The sequence below is a fragment of the Poecilia mexicana genome, unplaced genomic scaffold (assembly GCF_051168715.1).
Source record: "Poecilia mexicana isolate PSO_F unplaced genomic scaffold, ASM5116871v1 scaffold_17, whole genome shotgun sequence".
Taxonomy (NCBI): Eukaryota; Metazoa; Chordata; class Actinopteri; order Cyprinodontiformes; family Poeciliidae; genus Poecilia; species Poecilia mexicana.
Window position 1 is genome coordinate 3,937,847 of NW_028263386.1, and position 20,337 is coordinate 3,958,183.

Consider the following 20,337-nt stretch of genomic DNA (forward strand, 5'->3'; position numbering starts at 1 on the left):
AACAAACAGACTTAAAAGAATGAAAGCGGAAATAATTATTGTTGAAAAAAGTTTCATGAATTAATTATATTGGACCACAAAGTTTATAGCAGCTATTAACTGCACAAAAACCTTTTAATTAACCAAAGATGACTATTCAGCAGATTTTTTTCTGTTGCACAATTTAAGATCCAATGTCGCCAAAAAGCAGTCAGTATAAGGTTGTGGTGCAGTTAATAGCTGCTGTAAACTATGTATTTTTTTTATGTTTTATTTTAAGGTTTGATAATTAAGTTAACCAGTTAACATGAACTGATTCTCTAAATCAGTCTCCAAATGTGCCTCAAGATGTTAAAACCGTATCTAGTTCCTGTTCAGAAAGTTGAAGTGAAGAAGCCGAAACGGTTTTCAAAAAATTAATTTCTTTCCAAATTTTACAAATCTGCAGACGAACTATAAGTCCTATGTTCTACTGTCTGCTTTTAAAAATATAAAAATAAAAAAGTAACTGCTGAAACAAAGATGGATGCAAATGTTTAAAGCCTGTAAAATCTAATTAGGATTGTAAAAAACAATTAGAAATAAATTTAGTTGTACTTTTTTTGGTTTCAGCGAGGAATACATTTCAATAATTTACTTTCTCATCATAACCAAACTGAAATTATAACTAAACACCTTACTGACTTACTTTTCCAACTTTGGCTCATCTTTTTTTCATCCAAAATGCTGCAGCTTGGGTCCTGACCAACACTATAAAAATGAATTGTAAAATTATGTAATTTAAGCTCTAGTTATTGGTGTGCGAGGGACTGAAAGACCTTGGAGCGACAGCGATGTGTTGCCGGCTCGAACCTCGCTCTGTCTGTCTCAGTTGTAAAATCCTTGGACAAGACGCTACACTCGCAATTTCCAGTACAAAAAAGCAAAACAGTTTTCCAGTATGATGCTTCTCTTTAGCATAAGAAGCTAAATAAGAGTAAAAACTAAACTAAAATGTCAAAAATGTGAAAGCACCCTTATGTTTGAACATAAACTATGATGCAGTTTTTTGGGCGGGGGGTTTGTAAAAGAACAAATCCTGACTACTTGCATCGATTTTACACTTTGTTTGTCTTTTCAGGCATACTTTCCCAGTCTAAAAATATCCAAGAAAGGTCAGTCTGACATTAAATTAAAGCAAACTAAATTTCAGTCTCTACTTGGCTGTAAAAGAGGGCTTGAAATGTTTTCAGTAACCAGATTTAATGGAAAAACAAAATCCTCTATTGTTTATTCTTTCGATACGCATAATTTTCCTCTCCCATTTTTCAACTTTCTTTAAAAGAAAAAAGAAAGAGGATAAAAGGGGAAAAATAAAATTGTAAGCAGTAATATATTTGAAATATAATTTCACAAGTCCAAGATGAAGGACATGTTTTGGCTTTCATTAATTAGCAGCTTTGGTGTATTTAGAAAACATGAAAATGTGATTTGGTGTCAACAACACTCAAAGAATGTTGAAAATTAATCCTTTTTCTTTTAATTTAACTGGATTTTTTGTAGGTTTCTGTGTAAAGAGAAATTTTCAGACTGCTTGACATCTAAAAGCATTTTTATGCTGTGTTTTTATTAAAGTGTAACTGAGATCAAAATTTTTTTGCAAATAAAATAAAATAAATGCCTTGTCATAACTTACATCACTGTATAGTAAAGTGTTGCCTTACACTTGAGCAATATCATAGACACTCTGTTTTTCCCTTCAGCTGACCAAATTAAGTTCAAATTAAGATTATTACTGATGTGACCTAGAAATTGGATTATCTGTCTTTTTATGAGTCTGAGCCCTTCTACACTGCAAAACACAAAATCTTACCATGTATGTTTGGTATAGTTTCTAGTGCAAACATCTTAGTACATTTGAAATAAGACACAACTGCCCTACAAATAACTTTTCAGTGAAATATTGGAGCTTCTTTTTAGTCAATAACTCCTTTATACTGATGACAAAGTACTTGTTACACTGGCAGATTATTTCACTTGTAACAAGACATTTCCCCATGTTAAAAATGAAATAATCTAGTACATTTTCATCAGTATTATGGAATTATTGACTTAAAATGAATTTCTATATTGTGCTGAATCTTGCTGCTTTGTCAAATTTAGTGTTTTTGCAGTGTACTCTTGTAAAACAGTGTCAGGTTAGGAGGATTTAGCAGCGGATTGTGTTGAGAGACGATGCGTTTCTGGGATAATCCAGATCCAGCATGACTATATAAGGCCTGTCGTCTGCTGGAGAGTTCAAAGGTTACGCATGCACCCAGCGACTGTTTCAGTGCGTCGCCTGGAGTGAGATGGAAAACCCAACTTTTTTATGTATCTTATGAAGACGTAAAAATGACCAAAGAAAAACACATAAAGCTGAAACTTGATAGAGATAGCTAAATTAATTTGAAGAATTTTGTTTTTTAATGATAGCATCTTACAGAAGTATCCTCATGTTTATTTTTGATTCTCTTTATATGTCCTGATTTTAATCATATTTTTATATATCTTATACTGTAACTGGCTATTTCCTCATTGATTTATTTGTTTTGTCATTCTATTTTTCATGTAAAAGGCTCAAACATCTGTATAGCTTTTTAATTGTCTTGTGTCATAATTAGTGTTAGAAAACAGTAAAAATAGAGCCACCTATCATCACTTTTGCCTCCAAGCAACCAGACTTTTGTATAATATTTGTAAATTGTGTTTAATAAACAAAAATTTTTTTTTACCAACCTGGATTACAAGAATGTTTGTCTGCATGAAAACAAATAAGACGTTTTACATTTTTATTTTGGGATAATTCCTGGCTTTTTCCATCGGATTTGCATGAAATAACTTTAAGTTCCAGTAGGGGGCGGTATAGCTTCAAACATCAGGCAGCGGCACCATTAAAGCTTCTTTTATTTGTACTTTGCAAAACGTTGAAGACAAATTTTTGGCTTTTTCACTCATAACATGGGAAAAATGCCTGGTTACAAGTGAAATAATCTGCCTGTGGAACAAGAACTTTTCTGACATTTACTTGTCCTTTTTTTATCTAGAAGAACCGTCGTAAAAATTAATGGTGATCATCATTAGCGGGGATCTTTGCGCGTAGCTTCACGTTGCAACATGCCAATAATCTTGTTATAAGTCAATAATTGTTGAATGTTGATACTTGTTCCAACGGCAGATTTTTTTTTCAATTATAACAAAGATTTATTTTCCCCCCAATGTCTTAAGAGAAAATATGTCAGTGGAACTTGTACTTTTTTTATTAATATCAACCGTTTGTTCTTAACACATTTCATGGTGGAAAGTGATGTTGTTTGAGAAAATGCTGGCATTGTCTGCTCCTTTCCTGTCAACAGGTTTACAGTAGACTCAAGTGTTGACTGTCTCTCGCTCTTCAGTAAGTTGCTAAAAATAAAGACACTTTATACTGGGACCAGTTCTATTTCTGGAATGGGAAAGGAGGGAACGGAAGGAGGTGACTTAACAAAGTAAACAGAGGTATTAATAGTATTTAGGTGATTTACTGACCTCTGTTTGTCGGTCCACACAGTTATATTCCTTATTTATTAATAATTAATTCAACTGAATAGTTTACATTCACATAATGGCCACATGGTGGCGCTGTGTAGAATAAACCTGATCTCTCAAACATCAAATCAACAGATGAATAAACAAAAAAATGGAAGATTAAACGCAATGAAACGTGAAATTGCAGAATCAAGTATAAGTTATTTGATTATCATCCATCCATCCATCCATCCATTCATCCATCCATCCATCAGAGCGAGCCCAAACATTTTTTTTTTCTGTTTTGTGATTTTATTGTCATGATTACATGATTTTCATATAACACTGACGTCGTTTAAATACCTAAACTTGTGAAATATAAAAACATATAAAACCACCAACCGGAAAATAAGTGCTTCTTTTATAACCTTCATTTTCTCAGCAGTCCAGAACCAATGGAGCAAATTAACAATTCATTTATTGGTAACCAAATAAAACATGTTTCCATACAAACAATACATTTATATGTAACGCATACAAGTATTAGGAAGCTGTAATTGTTGTGATTTTTATATTCCAGCTTGCAATGTAACTATATGGGAAGCAAAAGCCAGCCCAGAACCTATGTTAAAAAGTTGAAAATTAATTTCATTTGACTCTTCATTAACAATCACTAAACATATTGGTTTTTTAAAGGTTGTGTGAGAAATCAACAACTTTTATTTTTGGAAAACTGTCAACAAATATGAGCTTTAAAAAATGTATACACAAAGACTTCAAATTGCTTTTAAGTGCGACTTCAGACATTTAAAAATGATCATTTTGTCCATTTGCGGCTTACACAATATTTGACATTTGACCAACACACATCATGCAATAAGAAACTAGATTATTTACTTAGTTTTCTTTCACACTACTTTAACTGAAATAAAATTTTCCTCAGGTTGTTATTAGAGAAATCCATCAATTCAGACAACTCAGCCAGGCCCACAGTACACAATATCATAATAAGTAAAGAAAACCAGTTTATTGGAAAAAACCAAAAAACAAAAACCCTTTCTGGATTAGAAGAAACATAAAGCATGGCAGTCTTACAAAACAGAAGGAAATTATAAAACACTTTAAAAAAATAGGTAAATTAAGGAAAAAATGTCAACATACGAAAACTGTGAATTGCATTTTGAGTTGCACAGATTCAAAGGATGATTGGTTTGATCATGATTTTTTTTTAATGTTATTTTACTGGGTTTTTTTTTTAAATGTTATTTTACTGGGGTTTTTGTTGTTGTTGTTATTTCTCCAAGCATACACTCTTATATTTAAAACAATCAAGTATCTTTACGTTTGTAATTTTTTATATTTTTGTGGGAAATGGGACCGATCGCGAATGACGTCACTGTTGCCCGGATGTTGGGACAAACAAAGCACAAATGGAATGGCGGCGTCAGTTGAGCTTCGTTTCAATATTTTTCAACACAGAAGCATCGTGTGGAGAAACTTACATGATGGCTGAAACGCAGAGGACTCAAAGTGAGCGCGGAAAAGGCAGCATTAGTTGAAAGGTAGCCTTTTTTCTGACTACCGAAAGTGTGGTAGCTAACATTTGCTAGCACTAAGTTACATTTAAGTTCATTTGCAATCGGTGTAGGTTATTTGCAGTTGACATACAGCTATTGGTGAACTTAAAATTGTACATCCTAGTAACCTAAATCAGTCGATCACCAACAAAATCAGCTGTTCTTAGGTACAGATGTTTTCCCTCAAACACAGCTTATGCCTCTGCTTTATCTAAGCTAAAATGGCAGCGCTGTGTTCCGTTCTAATATTAGGAGTATGACGCCATTTGCAATCAGTGTCATTAACCTTGGGAGAAAGACAAAAAATGCCCTATTTCTTTGTACATCAAACTACTTTCTGTTTTATTTTCACTATGCAGCTAAAACATGATTATTCATGCAGTTAAATCAATCAGCTTTGCTTATTTGTACGCTTTTTCAAATAAGCAAACCTGCTGTGGTTGCTTAAAATTCAGGTTGGTGGGAGCAAAACATAAAGAAAAATACAGAAGATGATTAGAGACACTAAAAAAACCAAACAAATCAAATTCTGAACTTTTTGTTCTTTTTTTAAGAAATTACATTGGTAGATGTAAACTAGACCACTGACTTTAAACCTTTCTCGTCTAAAATCCTCACTACTGCAGTATACTTCAACTAAATTAAATTTGGCCGTGGAGTCTGGAAGAGCACAAGATTTAAATGCTACTTTGAGGTTAATATACCTTTCAAAACCCTTTTTTTCCACTGTCTTTTTGAAACAATTCATTCCTGTTTAACAGTCAAAGAGTTATTTTGGGTCACTTCTCCTCATTATGATCAGAACTAATACAGTAATATGAAACAGACGCTTTCTTGCAGCAGTAAGTTCGACAGCAGTTTTACAGCCCTGAATTAGGAGACCAAATTCAATTTCCTTTGGAGTACACTGCCTACAACGGCATATTCGTGCATTGTAGAATGAAAAGAAGAGTAAATTTGCGAGAAAAAAAACTCAGAAATTTTGACATTAATCTCAGAAATTTTCTAGAAAAAACAGAAATGTTTGAGCTCCAAAGTAAAAAATTTGCAAGACAAAACTCAGAACTTTTGAGATTGATCTCAGAAATTTTCTAGAAAAAAACGTAAAATTTTCTAAGTCTCAGAAGTTGAAAATCTGCAACCTTTAGAGCTCAGAAATGTTTTACCTCCTAGGTAACTGGAATGCAGCAACAGTCCGTGACTGATGCGAACAGTGACAAAAAGTCACATTTGTCATCATACATAACCACAAATATCGCAAAATGTTTTGCAAATATTTCTAAATTAGTTCCACAAATCAGTGATTTTCATTGCAAAAAATGACAAAATTAAAATATTTTCAACTTTTGAAACTTAAAAATCTCCAAGTTTTTTCTGAAGAATTTCTGAGATTAATCTCAAAATTTCAGTTTCGCATAGCGAAATTGTATCTTTCCAAACTCAGAAATTTCCAAGTTTTTCTAGAAAATTTCTGAGTGTTTTGGCAGAAATGTACTCCTCTGTTATTATCTGTCTACATGGCCCTAATACGCCATTGTAACTTTCAGCCCAACTTCCTTCTCCTACAATCAGGCGCTGACAAACACCAGGCGGGTGGAGTAAACGAGGTCGGCCAGGTAGAGCATAAAGTTGACCCCGGTGAGCACGGCCACCGCCATGCACTTGTCCCAAGTGCACAAGCCAACCGCGCTGCTGCAGTTGTATGGTCTCTGATTCTGGCCGCCATTATGGGGGTCAAAGTTGAAGATCGGCCAGATGATGGTCGCTGACATATAGAGGACGACAGCCAGCAGTGAGTAGGCGGAAAGGAAGCGAGCGAATGGAAAAGGGAGGAACCCGGTGCATTCGCCGATGCAGAGGAGGATGATGACCGCAGTCAGGATGAAGCAGATGCAGTACACCGACATGCAGTACTTCACTGAATGGTGACGGTCGTACAAAACGGGTTCACTGATGAAGACGAAGATGACGCAGGCCACGAAGGTTTCCAGGACTTTGAGCAGTCCCGGAGCGGTGGCCATGTAGCCGGCGACCTCGCCTGGCCGAGCCTTGGTGAGGCAGACCTCGCTTATGTAGGCGATGGTGGCCAGGCAGGAGAAAACGGTGCATACGATGCGGAAGTCGCGGACCTCGCTTTGTTCTCCAGAACCCCTCAGGAAGTAGATGGGAAAGATGATGGAGGCCGACAGGCAGAGCAGGGCGGCGTAGCACGCAAAGGTGATGGGGAAGTTCTTCCAGGAAACTGGGGCTCTGGTCTGCAGGCCGAAAAGCTCCACCAGGATGACGAGAAGAGTCCCGGCGAAGCTGAAGGCCCAGCAGAAGATGCAAAAGTCTCCAGTGTGGAGGTAGAGTTTGGCCCCATGCAAACCCAAAGAGAAGGCCACACAGGTGAAGACCAGCGCAGCCAGCCGCGTCCAGAGCAGAGGACTGGACTTCAGGACGACAGGCATGGTGAGATTTATCCAAAGGTTTCCTTCCTGGAGCAGAGTTTCACTGCCAGCCTTCAGCAAGATGGTAAGCTGTAAGAAACAAAAGAGAAAAACAAGTATTTAGATAAAACCATGTGAGCTCTGCCCAGTTCTCCTACACGCCGTTTTCCCAGCCGCACAATGTTCTTATTGTTTTCATGAATGGCAGACACAACAATTCGGAGCATGAAAACCCAATTCAAAACCACAAATAAAGACTCCACTGTGGTTGCAATTGTCACAGTACATTTACAGCTGAGGAACATTTCTTCCTTTAGGTGTTTCTGGAACTGAACACTGAATGTTGAACTCTGACGTTCCTCCATGACGAGCCTCCATGCTCACATCCTCCATGATGGACCGACATCATGAACTCCACCAGTCCCCTCAGCATGTCTGTCTGTCGTCATGTTCTAAACACGGCCTCCCTCATGCGCTCCCTTTGCGGCCATTGTAGATTGAAAAGAAATTTTCACCAAAAACTCAGAAGTCTTTCTAGAATAAAAACAAGAAAATTTCCAAACTCCAATAGATTAGAACAGAATAAGTGCACTGTGTTGCAAATGATACAATAAAGGCTCACCCTTACCGCGATACAACTGGGTGTGATTTGCCATTAGATTATAAATCAGTCCCCAATTTGGGGAAGGAGGCAGAAATGGCTGCACTTCAAAAACACAAAATTTTCCCAAATATTTTGTCTCATTTGTAGTAAAAATATCTTAGTACACTTGAAAGTCAAGTGTTAATTTACAAGTAACTTTTCAGCAAGATATAGGAGCTTGTTTTAAGTCACTAATTCTTGAATATTGGTCAAAAGTACAAGTTCTACTGGCAGATAGATACTTATAAGAAGACATTTTTCCCCATGTAAAAGGTAAAATCGTCTTCCAGTGGAACTCGTACTTTATTGTCAATATTCACGAATTGTTGACTTAAAATAAGTTCTTATATCTTCCTGAAAGTACTTGTGAGTTACTGTCGTCTTATTTCAAGTGTACTAAGCTATTTTCACTATAAACGAGACAAAATACTTTGTAAGATTTTGTGTTTTTTCAATGCTGTTGTGTTTCTAACATGGATCTATGTTCAGTTGAAAAAAGAAACATTAAAAACTAAAACTTACCGACCAGTTTGCGAAACCTAAACTTATTTAATCTGGGTAATTTAAAGTTAAATTTCCATTTCAGTGGAAATTTTTAAAGTTTAGAGGGAGTCTGATTATTCTGCGCTGGCCTTTCACTCCTACTCCCCTAGTGACACTCATCGTCCATTTGGCTCCACAAGCGGTGAATTCCTAATTCCCAGTTTACACAGGGAGACAGCTATAAACAAGGAGAAAATTCCTGTTTATGTTAGGCCTGTTAAACCCCTACAAAAGTTTCATGGCTGTACAGTTAAAATTGGAGGTGATAAGACAAAAAAAGCTAACAAAGAGGGAAGGAAATGGAGATGTGGATGTGTTAAAACCCCCCTGAGAATGAGCGGGGAGGCAGGAGGGAGACGGGGGAAGCCCTGCGCTCGGCCGCAGAAGGACTCGGCGTGTAAACACAGTGATGGTTGAAATAGCTGCAGAGTGAGTCAGCGGTGGTCCTAGTTCCTTTCACCACTCTCCCTCACTCCCTGCACCTCCTCCTTGATTCCTGGTCAGATTTTCCAACTAGCTTGATGCAATCCAGATGTTCCTGTCAGAACAACTGGCGACTTTGTCATATCTGCACTCCTTCCCTGCTATTTAGCAGCAGCTCCCCTCATGGTTTCCATAAGGGCTTTGCGTTATTTTCCCTCCCCTCTTCAGCTTTATAGTTGTGGCTACCAGCTCGCGTAAACCATTCAAAACATACATGAGGGTTCAGCATGGAAAAATCCACCCCCATTCCTGCCACCACCACTCCTTCCCGCCTGCTGCATCCAGTTAGGAAAGAAATGACATATAGGAGAAAAAGGAAAAGTGTGGAAAAAGTGTTGTTTTTTGCAGCGCAGCACGGAAAACATTACAAGTTCATACTTTAAAAAAAGAACGTGGCAGCAAGCAGGAACAAGACGTTCAGGAAGCAAATTTCCGGGAGGTCAGGCGCGCTGTTTGTTTCGTTGTCATGACACAACATCACTTACTCAATTTGACCTGTAATCCATTTACGGCAAAATGCATGATGGGTCGAAACACAAGACGGGGCTCTGTTGGGAAACGATCCCAGTGACAGTGAGTCAGAAAGGGCAAAAAAATGTGATTATTTGAATCAAACTGACTCACGGTACATAAAAAATTAAAAGAGGAGAGGTTGGAGCAAATCCCTTCATCGATAAGAAAATAATTAATTTAGAGACAGAATATTAGAGGGGAGGTAGTTTCTATCTAATTGCAGGGTATGGATCTGTTCCAGGCTTTTAGTGAAGTTCAGCCCCTGACATTTAAGGTGGGTGTGCTGCCTGCCACGCCCTGCTTCCTGCACCTCAACATGCAGCAAACAAACATGCACATTAAAACTCACATTTCATTTAAACTGCATTTTACAGTTAAGCAGTAAATTGTGAGACATTTAGCTGCAGTTTAAAATGAAACTGTGGTGCTGTTGTTCTGTATATCTGATGGGGAGAGCATAATGTCTGCATCTTATTAATAAAGTTTGTACGTAATAGAAGGGAAAAGAACTTTAAAATAACCTGGATCCAGAGTTTTGTGATAAACCGACTAACATAGATTTCAAATTTTAAATGTAGCAGATTTTTTGTTTTTCTGAAAGAATAAAAATAGTTCCTCCTCTATTTATAGCTGGATAAGGCATTCCTGAGCCTGGAACCCCCAGGGTTGACTGGGACAGCTGTGTAAAGCAAGACAAACTGTAAGGAAAAAATATCCACCAATCTAAATTTAGAATAATTTTTCTCTCTTTACAATGAGAAGGTAAAGCGCTTGGCATTATAGAACCACTTATAAAACCCAACAGTAGATTCAAAATAAATCTATCATTTACACAGAATCATATTTTAAAAGAAACATTTTGTCACCATCTTCTTTATTTCATTTTTATTTCATGAATGTCATTATCAACACCAGTTCTCTTTATACTTTACAAAAATTCAGGTGTTTTCTAAATTTTAAATCCCTTAAATTGCAGTTGTAGGGTTTTTAGCCTTAAATTTTTTTATTTTATTTATTATCCCAAATGGAAATGTTTTGAAAACTGTTTTTTAGTGTCAAAGTCGAGAAAACCTGAAATTTTCTCCAGTTGAAAAACAATAAAATGTTCAATTTCTGACCCACTGTAGTTCTTTTTGACTCATAATTTATGTTTAATGGAAAAAATAAATATAAAAGGAACAGTAATGGCGAAATGCTTAAAAAGCTTTTTGAATGGGACTCAACGATGCAGAAAATGCACATTGGACACAGGTTGCTCCATTTGGTGTAAAAGGCATATTAACACCTTGAGAAGAAATAATAATGAGGATTTTTCATGCAACCAAAAATACTTTATGCCATTTGTAACAGTGCAGCAAAATATATGCAGAATTAAAAATAAAAAACAACAAACACTTATAAGTTCTTGCATTTCCACCATCCAGACTGATTTATTTGATAAACATTTTTCATTTCCAGCTTTAAGAAAATGTTACTTAGTTTATAGCTCCTCTGTGTGCTGGTCAAACTGCATATGTTGAGCTAAAAATCGATCACTTTGGTTCCTCTCAGCCTGCCACACCCTTCTGCCATGCTGCACATCTGTCTCTACACAAAGTGGCACATATTCATGACAAATCAGCTGAAATAAAAAATTTTAAGTTGCTAAACATGTGGAATATAAAACAACGTAAACTTAACTTTCACCCTTTTCTCCTCTTTTTGAGCTTAAACATTGTTGCAAACACATTTTCTCCAACATATTTTATGTTCATTTAAATCTTATAAGCTAGCTTAAAAGTGGCATTCTTATGAATAAAAAAAATCTATTTCAATGAGAAATCTTATCTTTATGGGTTCACAAAAATCCCAGCATTTTGTTTTTCCTGTTAAATTTAGACGTTTCTTACCTTTTTCCCTGTTCTCTGTTCTCCAGAGCAAGCAGAGGTAGAAAGATGCAGATTGTAACTCTTCAGCCCTCTGGCTGGATTTTCCAACCCACCCCCCAGAACAGCGGCTCCACGCCCAGAAAACCAAATTAGGCGGTGAACATATGCACCGTTATTCTGTCTGAACTCCTCCTCTGACGACGAAATGACCGGGGCCTCTGCTGCTCAACTCCCACAGAGCAAAAGTTCAGCCTCTTGCGTTTCCATGGTTACTTACATTCGTGCTGACTGGCTGAGGTCTCCTGTTAGTAACTATAACACAACTTCACTCATTCAATAAAAGTTTGTACAGGAAAACTTTTCCGTATTCTAAGTTTTTAATGTGAAACTTGCATAATTCTCTGTTAAGCAATATTAATACGATTGTTTTTTTAACTTTCTGAAAGCCACAAGCCGGATGTTTGTGAAAACAAAAATCAACCAGATCACCATGCTGCACATCTGCAGCTTTGGTTTATTTGTATGCATTGCCTGGCAACATTAATTCACCGAAGGACTGCTGCGCTTCCTGACTGACTGCAAAACAATGGAGGGGAAATTTTTCAGTGCACTTTCAATTTAATGAGGGAGATAAAGCCTCTATGATATTAACCACTATTATATCTTAAATTAATCATTAAAGAAAACACCATTAGGGCATTCATCACAACTTTTGTCATGTAATAAAAATGTGTAAAACTCATTTTTATTACATGACAAAAGTTGTGATGAATGCCCTAATGGTGTTTTCTTTTATGAATCGAACCCATGTAATAAAAATGTGTAAAACTCATTTTTATTACATAAGTTCAATTCATATTTTCAGCTTTATCTCAGTGAAAACTGTCTAAAAAGTCAACTTTTTATTTTTTCATTTTTGGTGAAATCCATGTTAAGAAATAATGGTTTTATCATAAAATCCACAGGTTCCAGTCATTATAAACTTTAAAGTAAGTATCTCTGAAATATTACTATAACTTACTCTTTAAAATTGATCATACCGTTAGATGCTTTCAATTACTATGCCTGACTTTATTTTCATATACTATAATTTTTATTTTGTGTATTTGTGTGTGTAACTGGGTTTTATCATAACATTATTATGTATGTAAAGCTCATCACAGCTGGTTTGTTTATTCTTCAAATTCACTTTAGTCAAAAGGTTTTTTTCTCCTGACTGTTATTGTGCTTGACAGTTGGTGGTTACTAAAGCAACCAGTAATTGTTTTTCTGTTGCCACCTGTAACTGTGGCTCAGAAACTTTATTGAAAAAAAAGGGAGTTAATATGTTTGGTTTTTGAAACTGAACATTTTCCAAAGCTCTTTTTTTTTTTTTTTTTTTTACATTTGGTTTTCTGGTAAATTTATAAGACCACTCTCAACATTTATGAGTTTTTTTCTTGCACATTTTTTAATTTTGAAACTCATACTTTTCCACATCTTTTTTGTTTTAGAAAATGTTTTTTCTTTTTTGTGGCAAAAATGTACTCCTTACGATAAAGTCAACCTACTGACCTGAGACGAACAAAAAGATTAACACATATATAACAACAGTAATGTTACTGAAAATACACGGTCTAAAATAAAACGATTTGTATTAAGTGGCAACCACAGCAAAATATTGTATCTGTCTCTAAACAAACAAAAAAACCAAAATTAGTAGTCTGGTTCTGGGGGCTGGTAAGTTGGCTATCAAACCGCTAGGTGGTGCTGCTAGATGTAACGAGTGAGCAACTGAACGGCTACGTCAGAGGTTGTGTTGTGACGTTGCAGTTCTCGGGACCGTTCGGAAGCATTCGGAAGAGTTCGCCGGTTGCGTGAGGGCTGTTGAACATCATGGCGTCAGGAGCTGGAGATCCGTCAGGCGGACACGATGCAGAATTGGACGAATTACTGGACAGTGAGTGTTGACAGGAGGCTTGTCCTGACGGACTGTCTTCCCTGGGATGTTAAACTGCCTGAAAAGCACAACTGGGACCCCTGGTTTGTTTTTGTGTCCGTGTCGGGGGTTCAGGTGATCGGAGAGGACTCTGATGAGCTAACATATGACCGCTGACAGTTGGAGCAGTCTTTAGTGGCCTTCAAACTGCTTTTAAAGTGGAAAAAACTTTCCTTTATATACTTAAACTCCGAAACCAGTTAGCAGCTTTGGTTGTTTAACGTAAAAAAGCCTGCCTTTATTTACTCTGGGCATGTACTTTCACTGTGTACTAACCTTTGTCTGGTGTATTTGTCATAACTTGGTTGCATTATGTGTCTTTTTTTTCTAGACTCACGTACATTTTAGGAGGCAGCGGGCTTTGAACTTTGATTGCTAAAATGTCTGCCAGGACTACTGCAAACAAATTATACGTATTTTAATCTTTAATTTGTTATCCGATTGTTTAATGCAATTTTAATATGCAACGATCTAATTTGCAACTGTGAAAGACACACACACACACACACACACACACACACACACACACACACACGCACGCATAATGTTGTATCACCGTAGTTTTAGTTTAGAAATATGTTGTTGCACTATAATTGTTAATTATTATGCCTTCCCTGCAGATCCATACTGGTATTGTTTTATAGTGCAAACAATAAAACAATTGTTTTATTGTTTTTTTTAAACAATTGTTTTATTGTTTGTAATAAAACAATTGCAAACAATTGTTTTATTGCAAACAATAAAATAATTGGTTAGAGTAATAATTGGTTACTCTAACCAATTATTTTTGGTTAGAGTAACCCTAACCAAAAAAAATTACTCTGGGTACAATTTTAGAGTCATTAAACTCATACGTTTCCTAGATTTGAGACCAGCTTAATCTGACCTGACGTTATCTTGTCTCTTCAGGTGCGTTGGATGATTTTGATAAAGCATCTGCTGCTTCTGCACCGGAACCTGCAGCTGCTTCATCTTCTGCCAGCAGCGGGGCAGAAAAGGTTTGTTTTAACTTCTTAATGCTCACTTTTCTCCAGCAGGTTGATTTCTCCTCCTGATATTGAGAAACTATGCTCAAGTTGCTACTGTGAGAAGTTTTCTTTCCCTTTTGGATCTCTTAGAAGGGAACTGTTTTACCTTTAAAATGAATAATTTAAAGGAAATTTAAATTCTCAATCTATTTCTTACCTTCTACAGAATTTTTTTACTTTATTATGGGTTTTTAACATTTGACAGTTTATTTGACAAAACATTTTGGCAGTTCTTTAAAGTCTTAAACACCAATTTTAAACTAATGTGAAAAGGTTAGTTTCTCACCTGCAGTGTAAATGCAGGTAAAAATAACCTGTATGTTTATTTACATGTTTCTGTTTTTATTCAGCCCCCTCTATTAGAGGACAGCAAACTTTTTGAGACCCTGTTTGAGGGGGACATGGCGGCCCAGGCCAGGGAGGAGTTTGAGAAGGCCATGTCCGAGCTCGCCCAGGAGGAATCTGAACTCTTGCAGCACTTCCACAAACTCTCAGAGGCTGCAGGAAAAGTTGGTAAGTGCTCTCTGAACAGAGTTTATTTACAGTTTCTTGGAGCAGAGTTCATCTCATCTCTCTTGTGCGGACCACAACTCTAATTCAACAATGATACAGAATTAACCTGCCAGAACAGATGGTTAATGGAGATAGTCTTTATATTTTATTAATTATGGCAAAATTATTAGAGATTAATTAAAACCTTGCTAGAATCTTAGGTGGAACCGAAGGTACTTTTGTTTTTACGTTCTATTTATTTATAAATAGAACCACTTATATTCAAAGATTTTTACTTGATTGCAGACTTCGATCCACTGACATCTGCTTTTAAACATTTTATTAGAAGTCATAAAAGTCTTTCTAGAGGCGTAGGAGTGGCGGGATTGGTGATGTGATGCAATCTACTGACATAGATTTCTTTCATAATTTCAAAATTGTAATTTTCATCCGTTGTTTACGTCAGGATTTAAAGCGTCTGACTTCTTCTGGTCCAGAATTATGATGCATGTTACACCAAATAAAACGTGACATGACCGTCCTGACTGCAGACACTTTGAAAACAATCAGATATGTATTCGATTTAGTACCACATATCGAAGTGGCACAGATCGGATTGTTTTTGGGTGACAAGATCAGAATTGGTTCAGACTGTTCTGATCTAAAAAAAAAAAAATCAGATTTGGGTCATTTTTATCTGCTGCCTGAATATGGTGAAAGTCTAAATCTAAATCCAGCTGATAATCTGGATCTCCATCCAGTTTTACTACACTTCAATGATTTTTACAAAGAAGAAGAGGCAAAATTTCAGTCACTAGATGTGCAAAGCTGGTAGAGACAAACCCCAAAATGTTCTGCAAAGTATCAGAAGCACTGTTCAAATTTTTATGAATAAAAATCCACTTCATGATCATGTGCTACTTTGCATTTGTCTTTCATATAAAATCCAGATATAAAAATAACTTGACATCGGGGTTGGAAAGTATCAAAATGTAAAATAACCATCAACATTTTGACAAAGCTACCTCTACTGGTTTCCATGGTTTGTTCTGTTTGTTCTCTCCAGGCACCGATACTGCCTCCCAGCAAGAGTTCACCTCCTGCCTTAAAGAAACTCTTCGTGGCCTGGCAAAGAATGCAGACAACCTGCAGGTGAGGGGAGTCAGAGAAAATAAATAATAGCTCTGAAAATAATCAGCAGTTTATAGGCAATGTGTTTTGTTTCAGTCGTCTGGTTTGGCTGGAGACGACCTGGTGAAAGCTCTGGAGGGTTTGGGGCTTGAAGAAGGCGGCGACGGAGGCGGTGAAGATGGAAACATCCTCCCCATCATGCAGTCCATCATGCAGAATCTCCTCTCTAAAGACGTCCTCTATCCATCTCTCAAAGAGATCACCTCCAAGGTCTGCCTCATTTCTAACAAATGGATGAGGAAAATCTTCACCATGCTGTTCTATATTGATGGTAGCTGTTGTTTCCTGAACAGTATCCAGAGTGGCTGGAAACAAACAAGTCAACCCTCAGTGCTGAGGATCACCAGCGGTACCAGCAGCAGGCGAAGATCATGGGAGACATCTGTAAGCTGTTTGAGAACGAGGAAGAGGAGGCGGAGGATAAAGAGCGGACGTTCGAGAGCATCATGGATCTGATGCAAAAGGTGATGCAGCTGCTACTCATGTTACACATGTTAAAGAAACAAGCTGAAATTATAATTTACCAGCCTATTTATGTATTTAAAATGGTTAGATCTGTTGTTAGGGCTCAGTGTATCATAAGCCTGGCGGGCCTCCAGGCTTTACTTGGGCCCCCCAGGCTAAGCATTGTTTGTTTGTTTATTATTCAGTGGAACCACTGCCTGTCTTTACCGGTCTATATGCTACAACTTCAGCAAATAAAGAGACATGGATACAAGATCATTTTAATTAGGATGAAACATTATATTCATTTTAATTATTTTTTTTATATATTTGAATTTGAAACACTATCACTGGTATTGTTAATAACCTCTCCCAATACCACATTATTACCTAGCGATGTTTTCAATTTTCCAATCAACTTTAAATATTTAACTCAAAACCACGGTAGGCTGCTGGACTAGACATGTTTTATAAAGGAACACATGCTAAGTATCAGCTTTTTGGTTGAAAGAAGGTTGGTGAGATTGTTTTTTTTTCTGAATGTAGACAGTAATAATGAATGCTGGTCATATTTATTTGATTTTACAGCTGCAGGATCTTGGCCAGCCACCTAAGGAGTTGGCAGGCGACACGGTAAGCTGATTTACAGCATCTGTTTGTTCTGTGTGTAATAAATTTATCTCGTCTTAAAGGTTTCCTGAAATGGAATAAAAGTTTTCTTTCTTTCTTTTTAATCTTGTTTTCCTTTCTTTTTTTCTTTTTGCCAAAACAGATGATCAAGGGAAGAAAAATCACTTTTTGTCAAAGCGATTTATTTATTTATTGTTTTTGCCAAAAAAGATAATTTAGGGGAAGAAAATCACTTTTGTCAAATAATGACTTGGGCCATTATTTTAGGAAGGTGGCAATATACATAAAAATAGCCAAAAAATATGAACTTTGTGTTAGATGTTGTGATGAAAGGAGTCTAAGTCAGATGTATTTACTCATGAAAGTTCCTGTTTCTGCTTCCTTTGCAGCCTCCCGGCTTTAATTTTGACATGGACTCCCTCAACCTGCCGGGAGTGGGCGGGGCCGGGGCAGCGGAGCAGTGCTCCGTCATGTGATGAGGTGGTGCGGCGGTCCATCAGAAGATCTGAAGCCAAACGGTTCCTCTGTGTGTGTTTCAGCAGCAGGGAGGACTTTAGAGAGTGAAACATGGGTCAGGAAGGAGTGAGATCAGAACGCAGGTTCTGTTCATAGAAAGGTGTGTGTGTGTAAAAACAACTGGAGGGAAAAACCCAAAAGGAAACCCAAACACTCTCTAACACCATCAAAGATATTTGTGATAGTTAGCGGTTGCAGAAACTCCTCCGCGATTAATTTTAACAGGATTTTCTGGAGAAGAAATGAGCTCAGCTGTTCTCCGTGTTGATTTTACCGACTGTTTAGCCTCGTGGTGAATTCTCTCCTGACATCTCGCAGGTTTGAATGGTGCCTTTTCACAAGCAGCTAGAGTTCAGTTTTTAGCTCTTCTGCTGCTGTTCAGCTGGCTAATTCAGTCATAGTTTTAATAACGAGATAAAGATGTGGTAGTTTTGATCAACAAAATGTTATTTTTTGTTTAAAACTTTAAAATAATTAATCTGCAAGGAACTAAACAAGATCCATTCCCCTCCTGTTATCCCCATTCCCAGGTTTTGATGTGAAGTGACGGACCCGATTCCTGAATGGCTTTGCTGTGGTTACAGTGATCATTAGAGTGTTCAATTACTGTACTAAGTGCTTCCTGTGTGATTCCCGGTGTTTTTTAACATGCAAGAAAAAAACCCAAAATGACCACAGTGGGTTTTTAGAGCGATAATTGCACGTAAGGTGTCTTTCTAGAAAAGGTGAGAGGAGAAGCATCACATTGTGTCACATGAGGAGGGATAAATGTGCAACGTGTGTGCAGGTGGACTGTTTGGTAACGCATCAACGCCCTGATGTTAGCACTTTTTGGTTTGTTTATTCCAGCAAGCCCACTTTTCATCAGCGACTCTTTGCCTCGTAGACAACACTTTTCCTCTTAACAATAGAGAGAGGTCCAGAAATGACATGGCCATCGCCCCATCTGTAACGGCACAATAAAGGGGTACTGTCAAAGGATTTAGCTATGCACTGAACAGACATCAGAGGTCCATCAGAAGCAGCTGAATGAGAAGCGGCTGCAGAGGTTTGGTCACATGATTTGGGGTTAAGGGTAATCAGCTCTCAGGGCCGACCCGGCACCCTGAAAATAAACAAAATGCAACCTGTTATGACACTACTGTGTTTTGTAAATGTAATAAACATTGATATGTGTATAGAAATGTGTTTTTAGTCTGTGTTTTTACTCAGTTGGTTTCCTTTTTATAAGAAGTTGCTGAAACAAAATTTGTATGTTACATTTTTTACTACATTCAGACTCAAAGCGGCCTTAAAAAACATAAAAAGAAACATCTCTATATAAAACATGACATAAATGTGACCATTTTTGAGAGTAAATAAAGTAAAATAGTAAATAAAATGTTCAAAAAGTTTTCCAAGATACAGCCACAATTTATTATTCACATATATTAGTTTCATTTGTGTCACAATTAAAGGCATGTTATGAAATCTCAACCATTTTATTCTAATGTGTTTAATAAAGTACTTTTTGCAAAGGAAACATACCAAAGTCCTTAATGTGACCAAATTGCAGATTTTCTATATCATCTTAGAGGACAATATCAGGTGATTAGTAACACAGTAAGTTTTACTCACTGTGCTTTTTATTTTACTGAAGTTATATTATTAAAGTAGCACTACTTTCATTTAAGTATAATTTCTGGATATACTAACCACTGTATGAAGAAAACGTATGTTTTAAACTAACAAAAAATGCTCCACACACGAATTGTTTTAACATTATGATGTTCTGATGTTATTTTCTGTTGAACCATTTGGAGACAAAAAAAGACAGTAAGCACTACATATTGTCACTGAAGTAATTTACCTTGTTTTGACATACTTATAAATTATATACTTTAAATTTAGTTTCATAAGTTTATATTGAAGTAATTTGAATGTTTTTTCTTGCCTGAATTTATTTTATAATTATGATTTTTTTTTTAATATTCTTTTAAATGCCAGAACTTCCTATAGTTTTCTCCATCTTCATCGGTAAATCAGTACTTCAATAGTCTTTTACAAAATTATTTTTTTTACTGGATATATTTCTAAGCAAGCTACTTTTTACTTTTAAAGTATTGAAAAAGTATATTAAAATAGTGCTACTCATACTTGAGTTCAAATTCTGGGTATTCAACCCTCTTCTTCTGAAATGTTTTTTTTTCTTTTGTAAATTTTTACTTTATTCCTTAGAAAAACTGCACATAACTTTATATTTGTGTCTGTCTGATTACATCGTTTTCAAAATTAAGATGCTTTTATCAACCAGTTCATCAAACATTTAGTGCCAAATAGCCCTATTTTTTCACTTTTACTTGACTATGTTTTACGATTACTTTTACTTCGGCTCATGTAATATTAAAATAATTCTGCTCTCATTTAAGTAACATATTTAGCTATTCTAGCCACCTCTGAATCATAGGCAGCTCTTTGCAAAAGTTTTATAATTATGATGCGTTATGTTATGGTTTATT

General features: G+C 36.5%; 2 protein-coding genes across 2 annotated transcripts; one reads left to right on the forward strand and one right to left on the reverse strand.

Moving 5' to 3' along the window:
* Window positions 1-3,793: 3,793 nt before the first annotated feature.
* On the reverse strand, window positions 3,794-11,672 carry myadmb (myeloid associated differentiation marker b). Its single transcript, XM_014967461.2, has 2 exons — window positions 11,582-11,672; window positions 3,794-7,600 (listed from the first exon to the last, which is right to left on the reverse strand). Exon 2 carries the CDS (start codon window positions 7,529-7,531, stop codon window positions 6,650-6,652), a length of 882 nt encoding a protein of 293 aa, XP_014822947.1. The 5' UTR covers window positions 7,532-7,600; window positions 11,582-11,672; the 3' UTR covers window positions 3,794-6,649.
* Window positions 11,673-13,365: 1,693 nt separating this feature from the next.
* On the forward strand, window positions 13,366-19,023 carry pex19 (peroxisomal biogenesis factor 19). The gene is made up of 8 exons (XM_014967464.2): window positions 13,366-13,499; window positions 14,448-14,536; window positions 14,917-15,079; window positions 16,125-16,210; window positions 16,286-16,459; window positions 16,543-16,713; window positions 17,282-17,326; window positions 17,713-19,023. Exons 1-8 carry the CDS (start codon window positions 13,436-13,438, stop codon window positions 17,797-17,799), a joined length of 879 nt encoding a protein of 292 aa, XP_014822950.1. The 5' UTR covers window positions 13,366-13,435; the 3' UTR covers window positions 17,800-19,023.
* The last annotated feature ends 1,314 nt before the right edge of the window (window positions 19,024-20,337 follow it).

Excerpts from the sequence above, each read along its gene's own strand:
- pex19 (XM_014967464.2), top strand. The coding sequence starts at position 13,436 with ATGGCGTCAGGAGCTGGAGATCCGTCAGGCGGACACGATGCAGAATTG. Across the intron at positions 15,080-16,124 it reads AGAGGCTGCAGGAAAAGTTG|GCACCGATACTGCCTCCCAG; the intron begins GTAAGTGCTCTC and ends TGTTCTCTCCAG. Across the intron at positions 16,211-16,285 it reads AGAATGCAGACAACCTGCAG|TCGTCTGGTTTGGCTGGAGA; the intron begins GTGAGGGGAGTC and ends GTTTTGTTTCAG.
- myadmb (XM_014967461.2), bottom strand. The coding sequence starts at position 7,531 with ATGCCTGTCGTCCTGAAGTCCAGTCCTCTGCTCTGGACGCGGCTGGCT.